The sequence below is a fragment of the Engystomops pustulosus genome, chromosome 11 (assembly GCF_040894005.1).
Source record: "Engystomops pustulosus chromosome 11, aEngPut4.maternal, whole genome shotgun sequence".
Classification (NCBI taxonomy): domain Eukaryota; kingdom Metazoa; phylum Chordata; class Amphibia; order Anura; family Leptodactylidae; genus Engystomops; species Engystomops pustulosus.
The window spans coordinates 61,673,469-61,694,830 of NC_092421.1; the positions used below are offsets into that span (position 1 = coordinate 61,673,469).

The following is a 21,362-nucleotide window of genomic DNA, read 5'->3' on the forward strand; positions in this document are numbered from 1 at the left end:
ATGTGTGAAGAACACATTGCAGATGTATGGAAACATCTGCAAAGTGTTCTTCACACATATTGTTCTTCACATACTATTGTGAAGAACTCCGTTCTGCACGTGTGTCTTCGGATAAGTTAGCAGATGTACGGAAACATCTGCAATGTGTTCTTCACTGTAATTTATATGCCACTCTATGAACCTGTGATTTTGACTTTCTCAATCTCCTGATATCCCATTTGTATAGGCTTAACTGAGCAAACAGGTCTTCTGAACAGAAAGACAGAAGGAAGCTGACTTCTCTTTTAGGCCTCATGCACATGACTGTTATTGGGGCTGTGATCACAGTCCCCATAGATATCTGTGGCACCTGGTCACAGTGTGGTGAGCACTGTGTGTCTCACTGCATTGGGACCTCGCTGGGCAGCTGCCGTGCAAAATATCGAACATGCCCAATACCTTGCCGCCCTGTGGTGGCAGCCGCTATGCTCTCTGCAGATTGGGGAGGGTTAAGGAGTGCTCATCTTTCCGCTCTTCTGCACTCCAGGCGAGCACACACTCCTGCACATTCAGCCTAAATTGTTTTTACCAAAAGTATTGGACGCATTGAAATCCAACAACCCAATCCCTATCTCTCTCTCTCCGACATTTGCCATCTTGAAAACGCAAAATTATCACATTCTTCCAATGTAAATGCTTTATTGTAAAGTGAATAGGGTTCAGACATCCCAGACTGGTGCTCACCTTTGACACAACTTGTGTTTTTCCATTCAGTGAAAGTGCAGATATCTGTTCCACGCAGCGCACTATGCGGGTACAGGCTTTGGCTTCACTCTGTGCCATCCACAAAATATGGTCTTTTACAGACATGATGTTACTTGCAATTTCTATTATAATATTCTCGAGCTGTGAGAAGAATCAATAAATGTGATACAGTTAATTTTACTATTCGTTAATAACATATGTATATAAAGGTAAAAAAAACTGCAATTTTTAACATTAATAATTTCCTACTAAACACTTCAGAAAGTTAGTTGTACTCAATGCATAGGGTCACAGAATCTCTATGTGGCATTATGGAATATAGGTCATGTATGGAGCCTTTGAGTGCCTTAAATGATACCTTTTTAAGCTTTTTTTTTCCGACACTGTTTTAGCTACTGATGCAGTGGTCAAAATGGTGACCAGATCTCTGAGTCAGATGGACCCAAGGGTCCAGGGTCTGATTTACTTTAATGATTGGCAGTCTAAGGATTATAAATTCTTTTCACCTGCTCTTCACAATAAGATTTATGATACAGAGGCTGCCATTCAACCTCCAAAGGTAAAAATCAGTAGTAGCCACAAAGAAATAAAAAAAAAATATTTAAATGATTGTCTTCTAAAGTTACCATAGGACATTTAGTGGTTCTCATGAGTAATTTAGGTATGGTCAAGTTTTCGGTTGTAATTAGAGATGAGCAGATCCAAACTTTTAGATGTACAACCCCCGGCTACTATCTATGGCTGTGATTAGCCAAGGGGACACCCCTAGCCAATCACAGCCATGGCTAGTTGCTAGGGGCATTGCGGTTTCATGGGGCGCACCTGAACCGCAAATGGGAAGTTTGGATCTGCTCATATCTAGTTGTAATATAATAATATTCAGTGCAGCTAAAAAATAAATGAAGAAAAGAGGGATTTTGCAGTGTAGTCGGGAAAACAAGATCAGGAAGGTGAAGATACAAAACTGCTCATTAACGTCAATGCATTTCAGTGTCTTTCTCAATCCACAGCGAACTGCAATGATGTAGTTTCAAGATTTCCTTTAAAAGTTTGGAGTAGATTATTTGAGAGAAGTTTTCAGACTGACCTGCAACTGAGGAAACAGGATCAGTAAGGATTTGATTTACCAAGTGTTTACATTGCAGAATCTGACTTGTGCTTTAGCACATTTCACCAAGGTAAGCATCTATCCAACTGATTAAACCTCGCTACATACAAAAATGCTCATCCCCTTGAAACAAATTTTTTTGTGCATTTCCTCTCCAGATGCTAAACTCTTGCTGGATAAAGATGTAACAGTGTATATCATGATCAGCTTTATACCTAAGTATTGGTGGAATCCCTCTGGTTCTACTTTTCATCCGTTGGTGGATGTTCATGGGTTATTTCCAATTTTCCAATTGTTACCAGATACAAAACATATAATATTATACTGTACATCAGAATATCTGTTTAACTTTTTTTGGTACTTTCTTCACTTATTTACGAGTGTGGCCATCTCTTCTGTAGATGCTTCTTCTCACACTCACTTCAGGCCTGTCTGTTCTCTTGGTAGAGAGGTCCATCAAAAAGTGTAACATGTGTCAGCATCATCCTTGTTCCGTGATATGCGACTGAAGAGATGCTGGTTTTATGTCTGCCTTTTATTGTTTTTGTTTTGTGAACATGGTCTTAGCTTGCTGGTTTTTAGAAGTTTATTGCACCACACTCTTATACTCTTATACTCTACTACTATGTCTGCTCTGGTCCAACAACGGCTAACTGTGGTGACTGATAGAGTTCTGCTCCAGTCAACCTGCAGGCCTGGTTTCTGCAGACATTTAGCTCACGGACGCTTAAGCTTGACCTGCTTTTACATTTCTGGTTTTTAAAACTTAGCTCCTGTCCAGACCATTCTCCTTCCTTTGTGATCTCTGTACTGTGTTGCTATCTCTGTTGTTATCCGGCTATTCTTCTGTTGTCCATTCTTCTGTGCTTGTGTTGTCTGTTCTGTTTTGTGTGTGCACTTTGGCATATAAGGGGAATGTTAGTTTTCTACCCCAACTTGGGAGGGCGGGGGGAATGGGGCAGGCAATAGGAAGGGGCAGTTGGGAAGCTGGGTTAGAATAAGGGCCCACTGTTTATGTAACTTCCCAGTACCACGTTACAGAGTTTCTATTCTCCTTACTGGTTATTACCACTCTATTATTGTCTGGCTGTTTATGTCTGATAAATATTCTACTGAAATGAGTGTTTCCAACCAGTAAGATGAACAGAAAGAAGATATATACACTGAGACATCAGTCTGCACCTCTGACAGATTTCTCCAAACAGGGTAAAATATCCGTCTTTGAGTGTTAGAAGATGCATTTGTAAAAGATAAAACAAACTATTTTTTTTAATAAAAACTTATTGTAAAAACTTTTCCCATTTGGACGTCAGCTTCATCCTCTATTGGTAAAGTGGAACCAGAAGATGCAGCGCTGACTGTATTTTGTACTTGTTTTGCACTTTGTCCTGCACTTGTCTAAACTCTGCCTTATTTCACTATGTTTTCTCTTATCTCCACTGATTTATCCTCCTGTCTATCACTTGATATCACTTGACAGGTTTCCCTGCAGACCGATGCACCCTGGTTTCTGTAGATATATAAAGTTTCCTCTGACTTGGTCATTCATCATTGTTTATTTATTTTTTTAATTATTTTATCCCAGAAAGTTTTTTTTGATCCAGTTCACAAAACGCCTTCTGTGTAAACCTATCAAGACTTTAAGCTCTTGCCAGCAGGGCCCTCCTTCCTCTAGTTTCATCTGATTTTGTTAATACTCTGTACCAGCAGTCCACAGGTTACATACGAGAAAGGTTCCATGCTTATATCATATGTGATACTTCAATCACGTCCAGAGCTGTAGTCATATCCTTGCCACAGTCACATTCAGACCAGCAATCATTTATCTACCGTTATACCATCATAGATGACTGCAGCTCTATCTGTGACTGGAGTATCAATCTGCAATTTTCATTCTTAGTATAGGGCGGCACGGTGGCTGAGTGAGTAGCACTTCTGCCTTGCAGCACTGGGGTCCTGGGTTCAAATCCCACCCAGGTCAACATCTGCAAAGAGTTTGTATGTTCTCTCCGTGTTTGCGTGGGTTTCCTCCGGGTACTCCGGTTTCCTCCCACACTTCAAAACATACTGTTAGGTTGTTTAGATTGTGAGCCCCATGGGGACAGGGACCAATTTGACATGCTTGTGCAGCGCTGCATAATCTGTGTGCGCTATATAAATAAAGAAATATTATTATTATTAGATTTGTTCTTAAGTTGAATCTGTATGTAAGTGGAAACTGTATATTTTATAATTGTATAATTTTTCCCCATTGACAAAAGTTTCAAAATTGCTGTAATTGGACCAAGGTTTATCTATAAAGCTTCCTTACAGACACTTTATAGCTGCCTGGGACTAAAGTAAAGCATCTAGCTTCACCAGAGGTTATGGTGGCCAAAAGGGCCCATCTTTAACTAGGGGTCATCTGTCAGTTGGGTGTCCTTAAGTAGGGGACCGTCTGTAATGTCTTGTTTAATTTGTATATGTACCCAATGATCTGTGCGGTGCTGCAGAATACAATGGTGCTGTATAAATAAAGCTTTATTAATATTTCACTCCTGGCTGTCTTAATCGATTTCCACCATACCTGTCAGTCCCATGTTAACTTTGTCAAACTAGCTGTAATGGACAGATGACTCATCCAATCATTTTGTACATTTCGGCACTCTGATATCCCATACTGTAAGAGTCCAGTGATCACTGAAGCTTGCTAGCATATTGTTGATGTCTATATTTTGGATTCTTTGACCTATTGCCTGTATTCTGGCTATCCATTTGCCACATGATTCTGTACTGCATCATTCTTTTGGTTTTTACCCACATCTATTCGGCTATTTTTGTTTTTGCTTTTGTCCAGGCTGTATCACTGTGTTTTTTCTTGCAGGGAGGGTATGTTGATCAGTTGTCACCTACCTTAAGGGTAGGAATGACAGATATGTAGGGACAGCTGTGGGGGTCTAGCTTTAAGGTTCACTGTCCTACCTTTCCATCCTTGTACATTCCCTTACAGCAGTATCACACCTATTATAATCCCATAATAGATGCAATGCAATAATAAAAAAAAAGAATTGATCTGTACATGCAGATTATATATTATAGTAAAGTAACTTATTCCTTATATATTCCTTTTATATTCCTTATTATATTAGCTCACTTTTAGACAAATTAAAAAAACCTTTGTATCCTTATTTTCCGTGTTTTGAAATGTTGTGGGAGTTTATTTTTCCTTGCAAACCTTACTATAATTCTACATAAAGTGTCTTATTACTTACACCAAGTCTGCTAGACTGTTTTTCCCATTTTATACAATTATTATTTTTTTTTTTTAGAATTTTCTACTTTTTTAATTTTTTTTTTTGCTGAATGGCTCTTACTATTTCCAGAACACTTGCCCCCAGCAATTCTGTAATGCATTTCCATTAGAATTTGCATTGAGAAAGCATCATTATTTGAGAAATACAGACATTTTAATAAATGCATGAAGCTTTTATTCATGGCTAATAAAATAGTGGGAATTGTATTTGAAAAGGAGATGTCATCTCTAGACGTGTATTTGAAATAAAAAGGGAATATTTTAAGAGAAATAAGAGAAATTCTAGCTGTGAGCAAGAGTGGAATGGTGCTGCCACATTAATTAACACATAAATTCCCTTACCTAATAAAAGCAGTGCAGAGGAGAGGTATAATGTGTGTTATGCTACTCCCAATACATCCATTTACAATCATTGCTTTGCTATCTTCTCTTCGATGATGTGGTGGTGCCTTATACTAAATATAAGTGCTTCTTTCAGCAAAGCTCTCGGGGTACTTCTCAGTAAAGAGACCTGGCCATGAATGGAGTCTTACGTATACTATATGGGAAATATGCAAATGAGCTTTCCTCTGCAAAGAAGAAAACAGTCTACCATTTGATTCCATGCATTATGAAACATACCTTGAGAATGCTGTAGCTACACGGATGCAGAAACATATCTTGTTTAATCCCTGAGCTGAGTGCTTTTGCTAAAAAAAACAATTATAAAATTATGATAATGAGGCTCTGTCGCCTCTGTCACTGGCTCGGCGCTTCTTCTTTTACATTAAGTATGCACTGCTCCAGAGAATGATGTAATCACTGTGTTGTGCCTCGCAGCAGAAGTAATCTATCGCTGCACCAACCCCCAGCTGCTGTATATGAGTCATCCAGCTCAGGTTGATTAGTCCTGTCTGGACAGTTCAGGAAGCTTGTATAGTGAATCCAACCAAGCTTTCCCGAGTTATAAATTATATATATAAATGTTTTTTTCAGCAAAACCACCGAGTTCAGGGATTAAACAAGATATATTTCTGCATAATTGTAGCTACAGCATTCTCAAGGTATGTTTGGCTCATAATGCATGAAATCAAATAGTAGATTTCTTTTTAATGGTGAGTTGGTGATCTAGTAACATGTATACGCCTGCATCTTCTTATACGATAATGAATCCTTGCATCATACTCCCCATCTCTAGTAATCTTGTAACTATAATTTGTAACACAAATATAATCAATAAAGGTTCCCTTTGCCCTTTGTAAGTGTGTTCCCCATGACACATGAAATGAAAGGAGAAAACTTGGAGGGCGTAGTGCCTCTATCTTAGCTCACAGAGTTTGGACTGGGTCACATGAACAAGTATGAACAATCTTCATGTTGTCACTTATAGAAAAAAGTAATGCTCCAGATGTTTTTATCTTTAATAATCAGCCCCACTAACTTAACATGGCAGACACCTGCTCACTTGGACATACTGGGGCACATTTACTTACCTGTCGGGGTCGCAATCCCCGACGATCCTGCACTGTGCCCGCGAACCACGTAGATTGTGCGCCCGATATCCTGCATGTGTCTCATCCCTGCTCAGGTCCGCCGGAGTTCACCTTCTTCTTCCCGGTGCATGTAAGTGCATTGTCTTGCAACACAAATTTAAATGTTAAATCCCATGCTGAGTCCGAATCTGCTGGATCGTCCCCCGATTTCTGTCGCATGAAAGTCGTTGCCGATGTGCCAAAATCCGATTGTGTGCGCCAAAAATCCCTTTCAAACGCGGCGCACATCGGAAATCGTGTGGTCCCTGGACCCTTAGTAAATGAGCCCCACTGTATAGAAGACCAATGTAATATGCACTTAGCGCCATGCACCTACATGTATGTAGCATGTATAACTTAGTAGCTCGCAGTCTATGAGTTGTCCTTAAATCCCCCATCCCTTTTATTTTTCAATTTGTTCTCTTTCTTCTATTCTCACTCCCCCCCATCTTTTTCCAGTCCATTACAGAAAGCAGCCCAGGTCCGCCCGCAGTCAGAACAGCTTACGTTAAGCAGCTGTCAAACAGCCAACAAAGTAATTACCTGAAAAGCCAATTTATTTAGTAAATTAAATGTTTACTTACAAAGCAAGTTATGTATTTGACTGCTGAGGATGTGGAAATATAGGGTATGTTTAACTACATCATGGCCAAACTTAGTGGTGGGGGGGAACAGGACAAAGTACTAGGAAACACCCCTCTAAATATTCCAGAAGAAAATTTAATCAAAGGTTTTTTTTGGTGTAAAAAAGTCTTACATTTGGAGGCAGTTTTCCAAAAATCGACCCAAAATTCTTCAGTACATTTGGCACTTCTTAACTGAGTATAATTCAGATTCAGAAAAGTATATTTCAGTTTTAAAACCTTCTCCTATTGTGTTTATAAGAGGATAGGCCATGTTTATACGGTATCACTTATTTAAAGGGGTATTCCAGGAATAAGTATAATTCATATACAAATGGGTCATTAAAATATAAGCTAGTGTGTAATTACTTGCTATATAAAATGTTGCGCCCCTCAGCAGAAAAATGCTGGTGACATAGACTGTAATGAAGAATTAAAATGCTACTGGCCCTTTAATCAGTCCGTTAATTTCCTCCACGTAGAGAGGACACAGGACAGAAGATGGCCGCTGGTCACATGTCCATATCACATGTCCTGAACCTGCCATGTGATCACCACTATGTTTGGCTGTAGTCGATTGGTTGCAGTGCAGACAGTATGGCTGGTGTTGTGGTGAGACGTCATATCAGTGAGTGAGTGTGCAGTGATTGCAGTTACACCTCATTTCTATGGTAACAGAGTTGGACAGTCTGTTACATCATCACTGGGAGCAGAGCATAAGAGGGAGGAGGAGTTACTGAGAACTAAAGGATCATGGAAGTTGTAGTTTCCAGTGAAGGCCATCTTGGTGATAACTCTGCCTACTTTAGAAAGGCCATAAAATGTTGTGAATCATAAAAATTAAACTACCGTATTTAAGCTCCATTTTGTGACTAATGATATTGAGTTTTGTTATATTCATTTATTTATAGCATTATGGGTTTTTCTATCAGATGTTCATATTCCCAGAATACCCCTTTAAATTAGGGTATGATCTATGTGTCTTATGAATGGTCCAGTAGGATGCCCCCTGATGGGGGCACATGGTTAAGACTGGAGCTGAGGTAGGGCTCTTATCTTATTCTAAATGGTTCCCACAGTACCTACATAGTCAGTTCCTTTAAATATCACTCTTGATGCATCTTTCATTTTCAATACTTAGTGTTAAGGGTGCAGTCTCTTATTTAAGGTTTTGGCAGCCGTTTTCTTCTGTAGTGGGTGAGAAAAGGAAAGTGATGCCAGAACTGATCACATATCTTTCTATACGGTCAATTATATTAACGGTATCATTAGCAGCAGTGAGGGACACTGTTGCACCTATGTAGAAGCCACCTATTTGCAACATTTTTCCATTTTCCAATTTGGAGCTCCACTGCCCATCAAAAAAATAATAATCACAAAATAATTTAAAGAAGATTTTTTTAAAAAAGCACAAGAACCAGAGGTGTACTATTAAGACTATACAAGTTTTTTGCAATTTTTATTTTAAAAAATCATAAATCTGGACTTACACTCCATTGCTCTAGCAGTGCTTCTATGTTTAAGCCACTATTTCTGAGTTGGTGATGGCTTTTTAGGGTAATAAACCCTATAAACATCTCCTTCTCGTAGATGAAAGGATTTTTATTAAAAAATAAAATATATATAGGTATAAAAAACAAATGATATGGAGTTTCTACGCTTAAAGAAAGAGAAAAATTATGGGATATGCGTTTCAGATCTGTACTAGATCCGTCATCAGTCCTCTATTTCTGAGTGGCGGAAAAGGCCTGTGGGATTTTTTTAGCATTAAAAAGTCACAATTTAATTTTTTGCCACTTTTTGATGGCAAAAAGAAAATCCTTTGATAAATGTTCCCCTAAAGCTCAAAAAAACAATCCCACAGAGTGTTCTTCTGTATTGCTGTTCTGCTCAAGCAGGTTCTCGAAGTCCTCGAAGGGGTTTGGAATGTGGACCTCACAAAGCGCGGTGAACCCTACGCCAAACCTTGAGCTACTCCTTCGATATGCCAAAAACGTGAGTCCATTCCGATGGCGCTACTCATATGCAGGTGGTATAAATGCAATGTCTCATAGTCAGGGGGTTGAAATTTTTTTTAAAAAAGGCAATGAAATAAGTGAAAATATTTGAACAAAATATTTGAAAGTCCTCGAAGGTGTTTGGAGCGTGGACCTCACAAAGAGCGGTGAACCCTATGCCAAACCTTGAGCTCAAATGGAACACCGCTCCAGTAGAGTAGCTACTCCTTCGATATGCCAAAAACGTGAGTCCATTGCAATGGCACTACTCATGTGCAGGCGGTATAAATGCAATGTCTCATAGTCAGCGGGTGGAAAATTTTAAAAAAGGCAATGAAATAAGTGAAAAGTGTAAAGACTTGAAAAATATATTAGAAACTCTTTTTGACCAAGTTGTAAATACACGATGACTGTACCTTGATATTTTATAAGACGATATAATGTAGGCTCAGGAACTTGGGGCACTTCAGATGTTAATAAACAAAAACTCCCAGCATGCACTGCCTACGCTTGTTATAAGCCAATCTAGCGGCAGTTTTCCCCGCTGTTCCGCCGCTCGCATGCACGCACACGAGTGCTCTGATTTAATTTGTATTTACAATTGAATGTGATTTGAAGCAGCGGGCCGCTCTCTTAAAAGATCGATAATGTATTATTGATGTGTCTAAGTTTACTCCTAAGATATTAATATCGCTCATGTATCCTCACACTATGCATTCTGCATTCTGGGACGTAAGTTGATTAGAAAGAAATATAAATGTGGCATTTCTTCATGAAAGTTGCAGAAATAAGTCATAATTTGTGTTAAAGTAGAATTTTTATGGGATATCTAACCCGGTGGTACCGATTGCTTTGCTACTAGAAACAAATCTGTTTTATGTTCTCCGCAAAACTTTTTGCAAGTATCAGCCAATCCTCTTATATTAGGAAAAAAATACAAAGCCTGAAAGACTCATTAAGGGCAGATTTATCAGGGCTTTTACACCAGAAAAATGGTGTACAACCCGTGCAATAGGAACAATTCCTGGTGCAGGGCCTCAACACCAAGTGACAGTGGAACAGGTTGAAAGTGGTCTCCACTGGTGGCTAAATGGGCAGGAGCTAGGCGTTCATTCTGCACACTAGCTATAACCCGCGCCCACTCAGGTGAAGGATATAGGGCATTTCTATGCCAGGCCAGAACTTCCCTTTCGGCATAGCACATCCACCTGCCATATTTTTGAGGAGGCCAAAGTATCCTGATAAATCCAGCATTTTTAGAGGGGGGTTGGTTACGAAATAATTCTCTGCCGTTAGGAAATGTAAGAGATGTTCTTTTTGGAAAGCCAAAATTAGTTCCTCATGACAACATACCAAGCCATTTTAGGACTGGTTTGGGGGTTGTACAAGAAGAGTGTACCTACAAGAACCACAATAATAAAAACAACTACATGGGTCCATTGCCTTACTGACCTAGAATGGTACTAAGTTCTATCATAGGGGAATCGTTACTAAAGTTTTGGTGTTTGTAGAGAGAAAGTCTAACTAAGGTAATGTTTAAATATTATTTAGAATTTCTTTTTGGACCCCTGTAGGATCTTGAGTAGCATTTGCCAACAATGTCTCAAGAGCCTGACTTTCTCAATGGTTGGTCCCAATTGAAATGATGGTGGACCTGGATGCTGTATTTTGTAGAAAATTTTGAGGTTGCCTTTAACCTATCAAACTATGCTACAAACCCTTTACTGATAATCTACAAGCCTGACAGACCTAATCTATCTCCTACTGTCCACAAATGCAAAGGTTCAGATAACTTTACACCTCTAAGTTCACTTCTATGGGGCTTATTTACTAAGAGTCCCGTGGCCTCATTTTCGTCAAGTTTTCTGACTTTTCGGGGATTGCGCCGCCGGGACAGGCATTTAGAAGGGGATTGTGTCGCACGCGATCAGATTTGGGCACATTGGTGCTGGCTTTCATGCAACAGAATTTGGGGGGGTGGGCTGTCGGATGATCCGACTGATTAAGACTGAGCGCAGGATTTAACTTTAACATTGTGTCGCAAGCCATGCACTTACATGCACCAGGAAGAAGTTGGTGAACTCCGGCGGACCTGAGCGGGGAGTGACACATTCAGGATATTGGGTGCACGCTCGTAGTGAATCGCGGCACAATCCATGATCGTCGGACATTCTGGATCGGGGATCACGACGTGGACGGGCAAGTAAATGTGCCCCTATGTGTCTTAAAGGAAATCAACCATTTCTAAAGACAAAAAACCTACAAATACTCATCTCCACTCCTATTGATGTTGATCCGGGCACTGTCCCCTGGTAGCCTTGACACACCCAGATCACCTAGAAAAGAAACTTATAGTTAGCAGCACGGAGCATGGGGACAAGATGTCTGGCGCTACTGGCTGCTAATTATGCATATAGCTCTCCCATGCTGGGATGCATTAATTCACACCCATCGAGCAATGTCACCTCCCTCCCCCTACATTGGGAGAGTGCATAATTAGTAGCCTAGAGCATTGGACATCTTGTCCCTGCACTCCATGCTGCTAATTCTAACTTTCTTTTCTAGGTGATCTCGGTGTGTCAAGACTAGCGGAGGCCAGCGCCGGGATCAACATCAAGAGGAGCAGAGGTGAGTATTTGCAGGTATTTATTGTGTTTTGAAATAGTTGTTTTCCTTTAATCCCTTGAGGTCCAAGCACTGAGACCCCCACAGATTAAGAGAATGGAGGTCCACAAACCATTTATGTAACTAACTTGGTGGTCCTCATGCTCAGCCAATTGACTTCTATGGGAATGGCAGATCTGTAGATATAAACATGGGGCGAACAAGTACACCATTCCTCTCTAAACACTTGTAGGAAACCTGTGGACATCTGATCTTATGATTGCTCAGGTCCCAGAATATGGCGAGATGGAACTGATTACTCTGCATTCTGTGTAGATACGGGATAAATGTTAATTGTGGAATAAACTGATGTTTGCCCCATAAAATTTGGATTTGTTGATCCACTTTTAGGACTCCCGTTGAAGAATAGAAAATGACAAAAACATCCATCATACAACCCTTCAAATATCTTCAGCCCAAGAAATATTTACCCACATCCTTGTTAACAAGAGTAGCGTATCTTTTTATAAGCGCCACTCTAGACTTAATGGCTCTTTGCAACGTTTTAGAACGTACGTGTTTGATGTGTCCCACAAAGGTTATCATCTTTTCCATCATGTCTGCCACAAGCAGCACATCCATCTTATCAGTGAAGTCGAAGGCTCCCCTGGTGTAGGTCATTAGTTGTTCAGCATATTCAAGGACGTTGGTGTCATTTACAGGCACCTAGAAGCAGATAATTACAAAGTATGGTGTTTAATGTGGCAGTAAAGGAAATCTATAATCTGCTTACAAGTACAACCTGTTTGACCTTACATAGAAATATCATCTGCACAATATACGTCTTCTATAAGGCTTTGTACCATTTAATGATTGATGGATTTCTATAATGAAACAGCAAAGACAGCAATATAACATCAGGGATCTGAAGAAATACAGCAAAAGAGTAAGATTTTGTTCAGATCTCTGCCAGGGGCTTTCATTGTTCTGATCCTTTATGGTTAAATAAAGGGAGCCCCAGATGCAAGGCATAATGGACACCCAACAATGTCCAAAATGTCCCATTGAGTACGATGGATGAGGTAAGTTGGGTCTCCATTAGAGTGTCCATAAATCTACAGAACAAAATAAAATCTGGTTTCCAGAACTTTTTCAAGACAAATTTTAAATGTGAACCTAACCCGATACTACTAGTAGTCTTTGGCATAGAGGTCAGATGTTCTTAAGTCAGGGACTGTCTGTATAGTGGTCAACACTTTAGATCCCAAGGGTGCTTATGGCGTTCCCTGTGATCACAATACTAGAAGCTCTTTCTTCAAAGAAGGCATCTATATTAGACCAAATTCTCCACACCCCTGTTTGAAGGCCTTGGTGCTAAAATTTGAAACCATCCTAAAATTTGGTCCCGTATGCAACGTTGCACAATGCGCCAAATTTGGTCTGACCTTAAACCAGACATTGAAATGTATGGCAGATATCAGAAGTACAGGTCGGGTAAAAAAAATGGATGCACTGTAGTTTTCTGTTTAGCACAGATTGAGGAATAGGAGAAAAACTTGTATCTCTATTTGTAGTGTAGTAAAAGTTCCGTACTCCAAGCTAGTGTGGATGTTAATGGCAGCAATATGTCCACTCACGATAAAGTATCAATGATTTATGGATCATTGTTTCATGCCCGGTGATTACAAAAGGGAATATTTACCAGGCTGAAGGCATGAAGATGTCTTGTCACCTCATTAGAAAAAGGACAAGCTGCATAGTCTTCTTCTGTCCAGAGTCCAGCTCTGCCACACTTTCGCCAGGCTTTAGAATCTCCCACTGCATCGGAGTAATACAATGAATTCACGGGAAACTGTCTGCATGGATGAAATGTTGTCATTCCAGCTATTGTTCTAGGCCACCTGTAAAAGGGTATAAAATTAATGGAATAAAAATTAGACCTTTGACCACGATCCATAAGACAATTGCCCTTTCCCTTGGTTGGTGACAATGTAGTCTGGTTACATAAGAAGGAAGTTCAACTCAAGTTCTTGACATCCAAAATGGGTTGTTACCATAGTGTGGCTACCGCTTTCTATGGGCCCCATATTGTAGGGTATCTTTATCCTATTTATGACAGATCCACAAGATACATATTAAAAAATTAGCTCTTCCATGGAAGTACCTCATGCCTGGAATTGCGTATTTATTCACATTTATTTGTCAGCATAACCTTTCGAAGTAATGCCAGGCAGACTGGAATCTGTCCTTTGCCTGCCCAGATTACATAATAAATTGCTTGCCAATGTGGACAAAAGATCAAATATCTCAAGCAACGATATGTACCGATGATGGATTGCAGAAATTATTCCCAGAATTTCCTAAAAACTGCCACAAATGTGAAATGTTCTGAGAAGAGCAATAGATATAACCTAAGAGAATGTCAAATATGCCAATGTGCAGAAAATCTCAGCTGATGCCACATGTTTTAGATCTCTTCAGTGAAAGTCTTATAGATGAAGTTGAAGGAGTTACCTTATGAGACAAAATTCTGTAGGACATGGGCAGATCCATAGAGAGCAGAGGGCTACTGGGACATTTGTTGCAGGTACTGCTTGTTAGAGATGCCCCAGGAAACAGCTTTTATACAGTGAACCTTTCCCTTTCTCCTGTATACCAGGAAGCATAAAATAACCTAGGTCCTATCCATCCAGACCTTAATGTTATCACTTCACTGGGTTTCTCACTGGTTGAAGTTTCAAGATGTTTTATGGTTACAGGGATACCAGTCTATTGCAAGCTTTTTCCATGCAATTTCTATGAAAATGTTGCAGTTCCACCAACACCAAGTGGTTGGGGAGAGGCTAAGTGGCTGTGGCGGCACTTTTCCTGCACCAGAATCCACGCACAATGGGGGGGATTTATTAATTCTGTCACAACCTCGACAGTCGGCATCTGAGATCCAAAAACGGAAAGCATAGCCCAATGTAATAAAGTAGCGCACGGCTGTAAGTAATTAATGCGCATTAAAAAAGCCGACTAACTCAACATAAATGTGGCGGATGATGTGGAAAATATAGGCCACGCCCACTTGCACCAAAAAAAGACAGCTGCATCGAGATAGTCTGAAACACATTATAAATAATTCGCAACACTTTTGCTCCAAAAAAAAGTGACTTGATAGCGATTCTCAGCTTAATTTCATCTTCATGTGAATATTTAGGCTTAAAGATCACACCAAATGTGGATGATTACATACCTCTGAATCTGGCCCCCTTATTAACAAAACTGAAATCCAAGGTGAATACATGGAATACGCTACCTCTAAATTGTGCAGAAAGAGTTGTTCTTACCAAGAGTATCTTGTTGCCCCAAATTCTATACGTATTATGCAACTATCCCTGTTGGATTGGTAAGAAATGGTTTGGTTTTATTCGAGCTATTATAAATAAATTACTTTGGGGAGGAAAAGGGTCCGTACTAAACAGGAAACGTTAGTGGTAGATAAGGAGAGGGGCGGACTTTCGCTCCGGTCCATCTACCACTATTTTTTGGCGGCACAGATTCAGTACATCCTAGAAAATAAATGCTCCACTGTATTTCAGATGATCAGTGCTCGGGTGGTGCGTAGATTTGAGTCTATTCTCGCCTACGGGAGTCCGGTCAGCTGAAATGTCATGCCAGTAAAAAATTTCCTTTGGCGGTGTTATTGGAGAACACTTGGAGAGACTTCAAGAGATTATATGGGATTAAGGGGGGATTTAAATTCACTCCTTTATGGGGCAATCTTAATTTTTTAGAACTATATAAAATGGAGGAAGTCGGGTTTTGGGGGAAAAAAGGGATTAATTCTTTGGAGCATCTGGGGGAACAGGGGGTGTTGCCCTCTTTTCAGTTTTGGTGCACTAAGGGGATTTTGGAAGAGAAAGATTACTTTAGGTATTGTCAGTTAGCACATGCATTTAGGAAAGAATTACATCACGATAAGTTCACGATACACAAAGGTGGAAATCGTTCTGAAATTTTAGGGTCAGAGTTGTCACCTCTGAATCTGTCCATGATTTATTGTCTGATTAGATTTGACATTGATCAGAATTTCAGCCATATAAGATCCACTATTAATTTAAATCACAGATGCACTCAACTTAATATTTTATATAGAATCTATTTTTCACCATATTTAATGTTCAAAATTGGGTTAAGTGAAAACTCTAATTGCAAGAGGTGTAAAAGTGTCTATGCCGACGTCTTACATGTTTATGGGATTGCCCGAAGATCAGTTCATATTGGGAGGAGATTTTTACGATAATAGAGAATCAGCTTCAATGCTCCCTGCCGCGAGTAGCTACTTGCGGGATACTGGGCTTGCTTCCGATTCCCATAGACTCTAGAGCAAAAAGTGACCTGGCCTTGAAGCTTTTTCTCCTAGCGAAACTAATATTAATCAAATATTGGAAAGATGATAAATCGGTGAAGGAATGGAGCAATCTAGTGGCACGTACCAAAGCGTATGAATGTGCGTATGAGAAATGCTATAGGAAAGGTAGTAGACTGAGTTTGATATGGGACCAGTGGAGAATATAAGTGAATTTTTTTTTTTCCCATCCTGGTTTGCCCATTGGATAGGTAGTTAAGGGTAAGGCAGTTAATTTAGGTTTTATTTTTCTTTTTTTCTCTCCTGTTTTTCTTTTTCCTTTCAATATCTCCAGCACGGGCAGAGGGTGGTAGGGAGGGATTGGGGGGTTTCTGTGGGGGTGGGCATTTGTTTGTTATATGTTAGCTACTCCTAAAGGAATGGAGCTTTCATATCATGTTGATATATTATGATTATTTGCTGCTCCCCTTTGTATGTTATATATGTACTATTGCATTTTGAAAATAAAAAAAATTAAAAGAAAAAAAAAAAATATGTACAGTATGTCCGGGATGCACTAATCCCTATTTAGAGGGGAAGGGTGAGCTCACCCCTCTCTATCTTCAGCAGAATGTATGCTACGCCGGAGTCTCGGCCAGTATGTAGCACATGTAGTGTGCATGAAGCCTTAGTGTATTAGAGTGACAAAGACAGCATGAGGGCACTACAGGGGAAGAGCCCATGTTCTTCAGGGAGTTGTTATAGGGCTCGGCCTTGCTCCACATATAAAGAATAACTACCTGGTGAGTGGACACAGTAAAGTAGCTTGTAAAAATGTCAAAAAAAGCATCATCATTCATTTTCACCTCCCTCTAGGCCTCGGTCAGCCAACTAACCAGCCAGGGACCAGGGACCCAGTTAGCCACAGTGACATAAGTACAACAGAGCTGCACACAGAGAATGATTCAATGCCTTCAGCCTCCCTGTCACTACATTCATCATCAACCCATCACCTCATCCTTTATTCTATCCATCCCTTTGGGCTGTCTGAGGCATTGCTGCCAACCTCCTTCTACTTGTGTGTATGGCCACCTTAGGTCACACTTAAGTCGAGAGCTTTGTTAATCATGTTCTTACCTATCAGTTACAGTGAAGATGAGGGACACTATGAACTTACACCACCTCCACCTCAACTTTTTCACTCCATAAAGCATATATTGCATTATAGACGGTTAGACTGTATCATTGACAACTCAATTGATACCAATAATAGGTCACTTTACATAATAGGTCACATTTATTATAAAATGTGTAATGAAGTTAATAGTCACCTGTATTCTCCTCTGTTGTTGATGATTCTTTCCATGGGACAATATGGAGCTCCAGTTTCTAAGACAACAACTTCCACTTCTTTAGATGTGACTCCATAAGAAGAGTTTACTTGACATTCCCAAACGCCTGAAGACTCCACATCGACATTGGATAGGATGAGATCACTGCAAAACATAACCAGTAATGGTTATGGTAATTCATCATCAGGACTTTTGGGATATGTTTGCAGGGTAGATTATGTGGCATAACAGATACTTGGTTTCCTGTCTGGGTGAACTAATGAGTCAGAGGAGTCAAGAATGGCAAAAAGTATCTCAGGAATAAGTGAGCTTATGGAAAGGTCAGAGGAGATAAGGAACCTTACTGCAATCGTCAGTTTCCTTGGATTCCGTAGAGGCTCATAGACAATGAAGAGAAGACAATGGGCCAAATGTATCAAAAGTAGTACAAACATTGATATGGCCGAGTGTGCAGAACTCAGTGTGCACGGTCTTCAATTATCTGGAGCCCCCTGCACTGTGTGCACCATCTTTTTTTAGGTGCAACTCTAACATACAGCCCGCAAAACATTTCTGTGAAGTCACTGTATTAAATGTGTTGCAAACTTCGACTAAGCACTGACATGCCCCTTAGGGTGCACAAATTCTGAAACTGCGGCGCAAACACTGGTGCAAACACAAATACATATGCAAGCTCCAAAGATGCTCTTTTTGGTGCAAAATCAGGTAGAAAACAGAATAATAGATCTGCGCCAATGGCTTTAATTGAGGACATATTTGTGGACATAGAAGGAGATATACAGGAGGTACATAGTGGCTTTACAGGAAATCTGTACAGTAATCTGTAGTGGCTTTACAGGAAATCTGTATGGGTGATTTTGGTTTAAGGTCTCAGGTGTAGTACGCACCCTTCTTCACTGTGTAAGAGCCATATGTGTGGCGCATGGATAGTGTCCCGGCTAGTTGCCAGGGCAGGATCTGCTTACATCTAGTTAAGTAAAAATGTTAGTTTTATTTTATTTAGCCAACACAAATGTAATATCCAGATCCATCTGGGACCCTAAACCACAGGTCTATACAGATTTGTAAGTGGTTTAGGGTCCGATATTGATTTTTACGTCTGTCAAGACTTTTTTTAGGTCTACAATAGGAGAGGCCCAAATGTAGTTTTGCAGAGGTGGCTCTTATTACTGGAGCTTTGAGACAGTGGTCAAGGAATCCACATTCTCCGGATTTGGTTCTTGAGTCTAGTAGACATTTACGACATGTGCCATATATATCCGAGATGTTTCTGCCTGGTTTTGAACTACGGACCTTTGGTGTGTGGGTCAAATGTGAAGGGAGTCAGTCACATGTTACTGCCATGTTTTGAATTGTGGACCTTTCGTGTGAGATGAATGTAAGGAGATTCAGGCCCATGGTTCTGTCCAGATTTGAACAAGGGAACTCTCATGTGTTTACTTCGAAGAAGACCCTAGTTCGAAACCAGGCAGACTCTCATTTATACATTGGTTGATCATACCTGGTGCTCTCTATTCTGCTCTAGGTACCACTGTTGGTATACATACCTGTTCCATTGGGTCTCTCCTAAAATTACTGAGGACTTCTACAGTGAAGCAATCTAAAACCCACAGACATCCCCACTGTTCGTTCGATGCTGGAGGGATTGTGTCTAACTGAAAAAGTCAGTGACCCCCAGTCGATAAATCAGCAGAAGCACCCATAGTAGAATGGATCTTCAGGTATGTTGTCCATTGAAGACTAGGGATGAGTGGACCACTTTAAGTTCTGGTCCGCCCGAGTTCGCATTAACCGAACTTAAAAATCCTACCCAGGCAGGGTTCTGGTACTGGACTTGGACCATGCCCCCCAAAACAACTGCAATCGGTGCTGGCGGCATTTAAATTATTGTGCCATGTGCTCCTCCCCAAAATGGCAGCACATGCAGTGTGGCTCCCCAAAATGGCAGCACATTAATACCAGTGCACTACACTCCACCATCTTAAGGAGGATCAGAGTTCCCTATGATGTCATTGGGGAGCGCCAATCCTCCCCAAAATGCTGCTTGCTGGCAGGAAGTGCCTGTGTCTGAGCTGGTCTTGTTATTCGGGGGGGGGGGGGGGTCAGGAGGTGGAGACCACTGCAGTCAAGAGAAGCTATTCATGAGAAGAATCCGACAATAGTCAGAAGATTTACAGTCATATTCAGGGCCAACCAAAATTGTAGACACCAGGACTGGTAGAGACCGGTTTGAATTGTATCTGTGAAATGTTGTGCAATAGAGAATGTGTTATTTTATTATTCTGAGTATATGTAAGAATCTTGTCATCATGGAAATACTCCTTTAACATTCTACCAAAAGCATGGTTCTAGGCACTTCAATAACAAACTGTGGGCACCTGAAATGCTGCTTCACCTCCAACTTCTAGGAGTGACTCATCTCAGGCAAAAAGTTACTCTTTTCTTCTCATTTTCATACGTTTTTAAGATGACTTTTTATAGGTACACCGATGAGTTGTAGCATAAAAGAGGGAATTCTAGAAAGGAGATTTCATACCCTACCTGAGCGGGCAAATGTCTGAGACCCTTTAAGACTTTAATAACTTATGAATACATCAATAATAAAATGTCTTCCCAAATAATTGCAGACATTAAGAAACTCTGTCTTCACAATGGCCATATATATTGTAATCAAATTTTTGCTTTGTATCACGGGATGCATAGAGGCTTCCATTGAAGAGAAGAAAGCAATCACACCCCGGATCAGAATAGTAAGTCTTTAGCACGATACACAGCGAGAACCACAAATACAGATTGTGCCGACAAAGGAGAGAACTTCCGCATAATTTGAACTTCAATTTGTTTTTTTAAAAATGGCAGACGGACAATCCTTAAATATAGGGGCCCATTGTGTTATCCTGTCAAGCGGAAAATAGATGAACATCAGGAAAACAATTGTAAGACGTCAGATAGGAGAAGGAGAAATAATTGTGTCAATGCACTCGCTGAAAGAGTTTTCTGCTTTTTTTTAATGCCATTCTGTTCATCCCCTGCTCACTCAGGCATGGCCGGCTCCACTCCACAATGTTAATATGTCAATGGATTTTTTCTGTAGCAAAGAGGCGACGTATTAAATCTCTGAGCTTTTTGCAGTTCACTTACGTGATCTAGTCTTCATAAACAGTGCCCCCTAGTGGATAAATTATTGTGAGATCAATGATCATTCGCATCCACCAAATAATAACTTATGTTCCCATAGTTAGGGCAAAGGAAGGGACCACTAGCAGAAGAACTAAGTTTGAGGGACATCATTCTCAGAAGATTGGCTGAGATGAGGTGGGAAGAGCTTGACATCTTCTGTTAGTTCTTCAACCCCTTGCCTTGAATTAGCATGAAGAATACAAGTAAATATCTATGCACCTGGTTCTTTTTCTTTCTGGTTGACATAGAGGTATTATATATTAAATTATTTTCGGTTATTATGCAAGCAGTGTGGTAGCCCCTGAAGGGAGACAGCAGCTGCAGGTGGACTGTCTGTGCTGCCTCTCTTGTAAGACTGACAAATAGCTACAGAAATCATACCAGAGGGAATATTTATAGACTTCCACTCTGGGGGAATCTGGGAAAGCTCCAACCAATGACTAGCCTTAGGCTGCAGGGAAGAATAACATTGTGTAATATTTAAACACTGAGAACATTAACCCTTCTTTCACAGGCATTTTTCAAATCAGCTACAGTACCTAGCTTGGCTTAACAGAATTGACCATACTCCATTAGCTCACTTGGAGGCCAACTGGTGTAAGTTCATTTGTAATACCC

The 21,362-nt window shown here is 40.3% G+C and overlaps 1 protein-coding gene across 2 annotated transcripts in view; it reads right to left on the minus strand.

The window, feature by feature from the left end:
• Nucleotides 1-21,362, minus strand: part of ADGRA1 (adhesion G protein-coupled receptor A1) — a 453,444-nt gene that overhangs the window by 286,723 nt on the left and 145,359 nt on the right. For both annotated transcript variants that reach the window (XM_072131164.1, XM_072131165.1), the window contains 4 exons: nt 17,544-17,708; nt 13,582-13,780; nt 12,456-12,605; nt 724-885 (listed from right to left, as the gene is read on the minus strand). In XM_072131164.1, the coding sequence (XP_071987265.1) occupies nt 724-885; nt 12,456-12,605; nt 13,582-13,780; nt 17,544-17,708 (676 nt within the window). The remainder of the gene's footprint in view (nt 1-723; nt 886-12,455; nt 12,606-13,581; nt 13,781-17,543; nt 17,709-21,362) is intronic.